The 8,658-nt window shown below is 42.4% G+C and overlaps 1 protein-coding gene across 1 annotated transcript in view; it reads right to left on the bottom strand.

The window, feature by feature from the left end:
• Window positions 1–1,301: 1,301 nt before the first annotated feature.
• The window catches only part of RCOR1 (REST corepressor 1), a 108,189-nt gene continuing 100,832 nt past the window's right edge, over window positions 1,302–8,658 (bottom strand). The window contains exons 11-12 of the mRNA XM_035892435.1: window positions 8,271–8,500; window positions 1,302–5,694 (exon numbers count right to left, since the gene is read on the bottom strand). Of these exons, the coding sequence (XP_035748328.1) occupies window positions 5,653–5,694; window positions 8,271–8,500 (272 nt within the window). The 3' untranslated portion in view covers window positions 1,302–5,652. The remainder of the gene's footprint in view (window positions 5,695–8,270; window positions 8,501–8,658) is intronic.

Below are 8,658 nucleotides of genomic sequence, written 5' to 3'. Positions count from 1 at the left end.
TTTCCTCCCCTGCTTATGCTCCTCGATTGAAAGGAGGGTAAGTTCCTTCTTTTTTTTTTCCTCTGTGCTTTACTTTGAGGTTGAGGGGGCACATGGGCAGAAAGGGCTGGTTTGTATTGAAGGTTAAGGGCTGAAAGGTCTTGGAGTCAACCTACCCTGCTACAAAAGCGGATCACTACCTTACAATACTGCTACCGTATTCTCCACCACCAGGAAAATTACAAAGATGCTTTCCAGTCAGGAAACACCCTCAACTCTTAGAAATGCTGTCCGTGCTTCCAAAACCCCAAGCCCGTCTCCTTCCCCACCCCCCTTGCTTTACCATACAGAAGGGCATGACTAATTCCTCCTCTCCATACACTACAGCACTGGAAACCACCACGGTATCTTGCTGTATTAGTTCTGCTGCACTTAACGCACGCGAGCAAAGCAGAAAAGTCCTCGTCATTCATCCTGTGTGAGCACCCAGACTCACAAAGCACTGCTGGTCCCCTACCTGTTGACTGTACCAAGACAACATAAAGCAGTTTTCTCCTGACCACCCTGTAATGTCTTACCTGTGCTTCTGCATTTAGTGCTTAGTTGCACCCAGCACATGAAGACGGAAAAGCCCAAGGTTCAACCCCAGTGCAAAACTTCCTGCCGTTTTGAGCATCTGTGATAGCAACACCTACTCAGTGCTAAGCTTCGAGGGTAGGAGTTGCCTTTTCCCATGTATTTTAAATGCACTTCTTCCACTGCAGGACAAAGATGACGATCTTGGCAAGCCGCACAGCCAGGTGCTAGCCCTTTGCACGCAGCAGACAGCAGGTCGTTCTTTAGGTCCTCATTACAACAGCGATGCCAGTCTCCGTCCATACCCTAACGAGCTAGATTCCGGCTCCACACCTTCAAGACCAGCCAGCATCCCAGTCCTGCCGCTTCCCAAAGAGGAGAGCTGCCTCACCATGGCGCTGCCTGTGCCAGGGGGATTGGGAAGGAGCGGCGGCCCCTCCAGGGCCGCGGGCAGGACTGGCAGCAGGCAGCTCCAGCTGGTAGCACCACGCAAAAGGCTGCTGGAGCTTCCCAAGACAGCAGGGCTCTGCCCACCGGCTCCAGCAGCAGCCAGCCCGCGCTCCGACGACACCTACACGCAGACGATGCAATACAGGAAGGGGCAAGCCCCGGTCAGTTCTCCTGACCCAAATTTGGAAGGTAGGGGATCAATGACATTTCAGAACCACGTTTTACATCAATAACATTTTACTACATGTTTTATTACATCAATGGCTTGAAAAAATTTTATTTGATGTCAGCAAACATTGGAAATCATAGAAAAATGAATTATGTAGAATTTCACAAAAGAATTTACCCCACTATAATTCCTCATACAGTAAAATAATTCAAAACCAAATGTTACTTTTCAGTGGCTAAGCGATTTTATAATGCTATGAACATTCATCACAGTAAGTGTGCTGAATAATAGAAAACAGGCAAAAAAGACATTTAAAATATTACTTACAACAGCATTATTACAACATACTTTCTTTAAAATCCCAACGAGTATTTTATCACTTCAAAAGCTATACAGCATTTCCATTATATTTGCAAACTTAACCTTATACATCTTTTAAAATCTTGAAAAAACTTCTTTTAAGCAATCTATAAGCAGTTAACAAAATTGATAAAATCTACATAATGGAATACTATACACTCCAGTATAAATTTTATTTTAGGAGAATATGAATGTAAACACTCATTATTATACAACATGCATAGACTATACTGACCTTCCATCTTCTGAACTGTAACTTTCACTGCAATTGTGCTTTACTATCAACATGAAAAGCTGCATTAATCCAGGGAGTGGCAGAAAGTATTTGCTTTAGGGGCATTGCACAAGATCACTAGATTTTGACTTGCTGAAGACAAGCTGGAGCTAATAAAAATAATTTTTCTTTTTTGTAAAGAGTAAATATCAGGCCACTCATCACTGAATGGGCTATGCATAATTCTATACAGATTTGAAAAAACGCATTATCAGAAAAAATCTCCTACGCTATTTTTGCGCTTCATCGACTCGGAGATTTATGTTCACAAATCCAGTGATCAAGTTAGTGTAATGCACTGTTTGGCTCATTTGGTGTGCAAGAATACCAACAGCATATTAGCGATTTAGAGGATAAAAACTGAAATTTAAAGTGACAATGAGCGTATTTTAATACATAATGTTTCAGATGTATTTGTACAGGAAAGAAAAATGTTTGTCAGGACATTGCTTTAAAAGAGTAAGAGTTTCACTCTTATATTAACTATTTAAAAAGTGTTCTAGTGGATATTTATGGGGTCTTCCTGGTTGCAATTCGTAAAAATATATTAAGAATTCAGTATCCCCATTGGTATTAAATATATCGAGATACAACCATCGTGGCTGCACTACCAGTTATGGCTACTATGGTCTTAAGCATCTGATTGTACATTGTTGCTATATTGTTAAGCACAACTGAGGCATGTATTTTTTTCCCTTGGTTATAAGATTATATTACAAAAATTGATCACTGTTTCAAACCAGTTAAACACGAATATTCAAGTAACAAGGTTGTTTTAATGGATAAGTGAAAAAAGAAGTTACCTAGCACTTTACACAACTACATAAAATTAAATAGAACAAATGAAATTTGTTTATGCATATGCAATACACTTTTATATCTTTAAGATTTCTAAAACTAAAACTTAAACTATCATTTTCTTTAACGATACCATATTTTGCACAATAACTTATACTTAGGAGAAATAATTTCCCATTTTCCACAAAATATATATAATTATGACATTCACATTGATAGTTTAAGAAACAAAATTTAAGTGAATATTCTATCTTATGCAGTTATCTTTGTGGACCCTTCTAATCAGAATGCAACCAGTTGATGTATCTAATGCTTGACCCATTTAAAAAAAAAAAAAAAAAGAACAAGAGGGTCTTCATCTAAACAAGACCAAACCATTTAAACTTTCAAAAGCTAAAATGATTTTAATTGCATTTAAAAACATAGTTAAAGAGAATGTAAAAAACCTAAATGTTTAAAATACAGTGCTATTATATTGTATGTATCAACTACAATAAGATAGCAGTCAACTGAAAAGTAATTAAACAACTTTTTTCTTCCCAATATCATGACTTATACATGTTTCCCCCTACCCCTTGGGGATGAAGCCAAAACACAACTTTTCTGATCATAAAATGGACAGATTTGAGGGCAAAAACCGATGAGAAGTCCTCACAGGTAACTTAACTCGCCAGCAGAAGCCTCTCCTGAGGAGTTTCACCAGCTGGGATGCAAGCTCACACAACCTTCTCACACTGGCAAGGACCCGTCTCCATGCATTGGTACTAGCAGGAGGTTTAATACTAGAGTATTTCTAATGAGTATTTTCTTGCTTTACACCAGAACTGTCAGCTGAATTCACAGTGCTATTTGTCCATCTTTAATCCTAATTCACACTGGCTAACAACTAGTGTCCTTTCCTACAAGAGACTCCCAACTGGCACAGGGCTGAAGGAACGTCTGCAGGGCCACCATCAGAGCTGCCAGTTCACATCAAGAGTGGTAAAGACGCTGCCACAAACTTGGGATTACAGGTTTCCAATACAGAAGGATAGGGAATAGCTCCCTTCCCATCACCTCAAAGGATCTCCCTGGAGCTGCCAGAATGAAACTGCTCAGAAATAGCTGCAAAGTGGCTGAAAGAAGCCCTTTTGGAGCTCCACACTCTAGCTTGCCCTAAGAAATGTCTATCTGCTCCTTCACCTGAGTGTTGTTGCTCAATGTCTGATGTTGAATTACTTCCCTCACACAAGGCCCACAGAGGAGACCACCTCAGCAGCACATGAGGCTACCTCCCCTGCCTTTCCTTGGGTTGTGTCCTTGGGTTGCACTGTGGGAGGTGCAGTCACAGCTCTGTTAGCTGGCTGTCAGTAGACTACCTCGTTTAGATACAGAGAACAGAGCCATCACAGCAGACAACATGGTACAGCCCAGCAGCTCAAACATCAGCACCAAGTTCGGGGCTAGACTCCGAGCTGCAGCACCTCAGCTGCAGGCCATGACACGGACTAGCTCATTTCAGGTTGTGTTAAATGAGGCTGGTGCTGTACGTTGCTGTGTGCCATCTTGGCTGGAACCCATTGTAGAGGAAGAGAGGCAAAGAAGGTCCTTTTTTCCACCTGCAAAGACACCTGGTGGTTTCTTCCAACATCATTAAATTAACCATTTTTAAATGCTTTGTGACTAGTGTTATCTTGCAGCTTTCCACTGGACAAGAAGTAATACTGCTGCTTCTAGCTTCTCTGAACACTGTCTGCTTGGCAGTCAGCAACTACCTTGTTCAAGGTGCAAAGTCCTCACGCAGGACTTTCAAGAACAGCTCCAGTTCAAGCCAGCTAGATAGGCCACAGCACAGGTCATCTGAGCAGAGGGCTGGGGATTTGAAAGCTGCATGCACCAAGTATTTGGAAAAGCACCTCTTAAATTTTAAATTGCATATTTTGGTTCAGAACATGAAAGCGATGTGTGCTTCAGAAGGGTTAAAATGGCCAATGAAATTAACCCAGTTCTTCTCCATTAAGCTTCCGAGATACCAAAAGCTACCTGAAGGCTGAATTTTGTGCTCCAACCATTGTCCAGACTTCCAGTGGGAGAAGTAGTTTGATGTCTTTGGCAAACAGCGCTCTGAAGAGGAATGAGACACTGGGACAGAAAGTGACCTATGGTAGCCAAATGTAAAAAGGCACATATTCCAAAAGGAGAGGCACCAGAGAAAGTTGTTTTGACTTAATCCCGCAGAGGATCAGGAAAAAGAAAGTTGTGTAGCACTCATTTAACAAGTTACAATGCAAATGCTGAATGCCAGGGGTTAAATAGCGTATCAAACAGTTTCAGGTTACGTATTCCCTTTTGCACTAAATAAAAGCCATTAAAATATACAGGAATAAAATGCTCAATTAGGGAGCTTTCTATGAAGCAAGAACACACAAATACAGTGGAAAGAATTGCACAGACCAGAAGTGTAATGAGTTACGTTTACAACCTTGGACTGACCAAACCTTAGAAATAACATTTCCTATCACTTTGCATTATTCAAGATTGCTTGTTAACATGCCCTGTCATTTCAGAACAAACCTGACACCACTGGCATGTGCACAGGCCTCTCCTTTATAGAAAGCTCGCTAATAATAGTGTCATCGTAAGAATACACAGGAAGCGGAGACCACAAGGCCATGCAGCAATACGTACTTATACCCTACGGACCAAGTATTATAAGAACTCCTAATGTGTAGAGTTACTGTGGGGCTGCTAAGGAGCTCCTTGTTTTGCAGGTTGGTCAAAATTTACAGACAGGTGTTACTGGTTCTAGAAATCCCCATGCTTAAGCAGGACGTTGATGACATGGAGAGCTGAGCTACCTGGGTGCTTTTGAAAGAAAGTGGAGGCAGTATGGAGGAATGAGGGGAGATTAAGGCAGATGTAGCACAGGACTGGAAGCGTTTGCCTTTTTTTGGTAATAGCTGCTTGTCCACAGATATGATGCAGATGGCTGTCTGAGGTTTGCTAATACCTGATATCCTGGATAACACAGTAGTCAACACAAATTGTTCTAGGCTACAGCACCTTCTCACGAAGCAGATGCATATCTGACATCAAGAACAGAAGTAGCCTGGAGGGAAGGGGGAGGGGGGAGAAAAAGGAGACGTTTAGTTTAAAAATGAATACACATAGGCTTTCTTGCATCTCCAAACTTCACCCCCAGATCCATGGTATTGAAAGCAACAAAACAGACAAGCCTGGCACATGGAAGGAATCGCAGCAGCTTCCCCTATTCTGAGCCACAATGGGATTTGTTGGGAGCGTAAACATACAAGAATGAAGACTGGACTTGAGGCTGCTAGTTAATCAACAGTCTCACCCCTTAAAAAAATAAAAAAAGAAAAACCCAAACCACCAAAAAAGGAACTATGGCCACTTGCTACAAAAACACACTGAAGGGGAAAGCCCAGAGCAGTCAGAGGGCTGACGATGCTTTTACTAGGCTGGCAACCAGGCAGACAAGGCACATCAGGGGAGAAAGCATCAGAGGGACTTCAGTTAGGCCAGCAAAGCCTTCTCCTGGCTACTGCTGACTGAGTCCACCTGACTTGACCAGTCACCCATGCAAGTACTCTCAAGAGCAGTAACCAGCCACACAGTACTCGCAGCTCAGGAGGGACCAGGACCCCCCTCCTAGCCCATATAGGTCACTTATGTGATAATTCCAATGACATTTCACTTTGCCTCGAGAACTGTTCAGACGGGTACTCAGTCAGCACTGTGCTTACGTTAGCTCTGAAGGCAGGAGCACCACATTTACAGCCAGCCTGAGAAGCAATGTCTGATGTGCTCAGAGAGCCATTAGATGTCCACTGTGAGACACCCTTGAGTCCCTTCATTCTGCATTTTTATAAAAAGCTGCAGGCTTGGTAGTTAAAATCCCCTCCACACTGCCAGCACCTTCCTCCTACCAGCCGTGACGCATCAGTTCCTACTGTCCAGGACAGGTTTCATTGAGAAACACATGGTGCTAGAGTAAGGCATACATGGTACATCACGGCTGGCAGCTAACTGCCACCCTGCCTGACTCCTGCCTGTGTCAGCCTGGTGCAGGCAGGCTCTGCCCTCATCCCTTACCAAACTGCAGGGCACGGTGAACCACTTGACTCTCTCAATAGCTGCCTTTTCGCTAAGCTTTGCGACTATTCTCACCAGCCTGTTGGTTTGGTCCCCTTTCTACCACTTAGCACTTGCTCAGCTCCAGCCTGGGCACTTTCCATCACTACTTTGGGGATCATGACTGCTGCTTCACCAGACCTTGCTGTCATGCCTCCACTCTCCCTCCTCCTCCTCTGCTAACTTGTCTGGGATCCTCATTGCTCCAGTATCCACATACTTGGCCACATCAGCACAATCCAGTTCCTGCTGCAACCATTTTCTTCCTATCTCAAGTGAGACTCCCCTTTTTTGACTGTAACTTTCAGGAGCAAGGGTGTATTTGAAGCCAGGAAGAGGGTCTGAGAGGAAAAGCTCTGCACCACCAACAGTTACAACTCTACTGGTCAGAGGAAAATGCAGTGACACGAGCCGCCTGTCTTTCAAATGGGTGGTTACGTACTAGTACCACTGCTTCTTTGTTTCACCTCTCGATTCTGGAAGAATGGGACAATTTCACTCACACCCTTTGAGAAGGCAAGTTTTATTGAGTTTGGTTTTGTTCACCTGTCATACCTTTGGACCTAGACCCCAGATATAAGCATCTCTGAATAATGCATTATTAGGATTTGTGAAGCAATGAAGGTCTGCTCTCTGAATGGCAACATACAAATGAGACCACCATAATCAGGGCAACAAAAATATACAGTATACTGAGAAGTCTTGAGTCCATGTAAGACCAAAATTCAGCTTACGCTGTTGACTGTGCTTGCATTTAAAAGATACGGCTTTTGTGCCAAGCTATCTTATAAAATTAGGCCAAAGGGAGTCCTAGATCAGACATTTTTAACATGCAAACCTCTAGTGGGGTTTTATTTTGCAAGACTGTGTTAATATTACATTTCTGTGACTAACTTTCATATTTGAACACTCTACAGTCTCTTAGTTAACTTTAAACACACATTGTCTTTGGAGAAGTGTTAACTCCATGAAGCTCCATCAAAGAGAGGCTGTTTCTAGAATGTCTGTCTTCACAGAAACTGCTGTAAAACCACGGAAACTTTGCCTCTAGGTAATTCCAGAGTGACCAGTTTCACACACTCGCCTTGTTTATATCTTTCTTCCCTTCCCCTGAGTGAAACCACTCCATCGTCAAAAATGAAAAAGCGAGCTTTGTCTCAGACGACTGTACAGTCCCACAAAGCCAAACCTAGAACAGCTTGGAGAACCGAGTGCAGGGAAAACATCCAAGTGAGATAAAGATGCATGGGGTGTCAGCAGCAAAAGGCATTAAAATGTCCATGTACTGATGAGATACAGATACTGTCAGAGGGCTGCAAATTAACTGTTCTCTTTCCACTTTCATACATGTCTGGAATTCCCAATTCCCCAAATCAGTACTGGAATCTGTATATCCACAGGAAGTGAAATATGCTGAGATTGAAGATTGTCAAAAATGGCTTTTGCAAAGAGCGTGTATATATATACACACACATCTATCTGAACTGAGCTCAGACTGGGAATTTTATGTGTTTTTTAAATTGGATTTACCTCATCTTCCTCTTCGGACATTTTAGTGGAATTATCAGGGGATTTTATAGGCTTTTGGCTATTGGTTCCATTTGTCTCCTCTTTGCCATGCTCTGCCTCCCACTCCTGTAGAACTTCATCTATGTTGAAACGACGCCGATAATTTACAAAAAAGTTTTTCACTTGCACCACAGATTTGTTTCCAATCACATCAGAGATTGCCTGAAAGTCTCGTCCATATTTCCTGATTGCTAAAAGCAACAAAAAGAAAAACAAAAGCAATGTGTTATTTCCACAAAACCACAAATCAGGCTCAAGTCACAGCATAAGGATCGAAAACTGAACTTCTGTCAAGGCTTCAAGCACTTCTCAGATTAATCCAGGGAAAAAAAAAAAAAAAAAAAAAAAA

The sequence above is a fragment of the Egretta garzetta genome, unplaced genomic scaffold (genome assembly GCF_000687185.1).
Source record: "Egretta garzetta isolate BGI_Z169 unplaced genomic scaffold, ASM68718v1 scaffold374, whole genome shotgun sequence".
NCBI lineage: Eukaryota > Metazoa > Chordata > Aves > Pelecaniformes > Ardeidae > Egretta > Egretta garzetta.
Note: the sequence above shows the minus strand (reverse complement) of the source record. Positions and strands in the feature narration are given on the sequence as shown.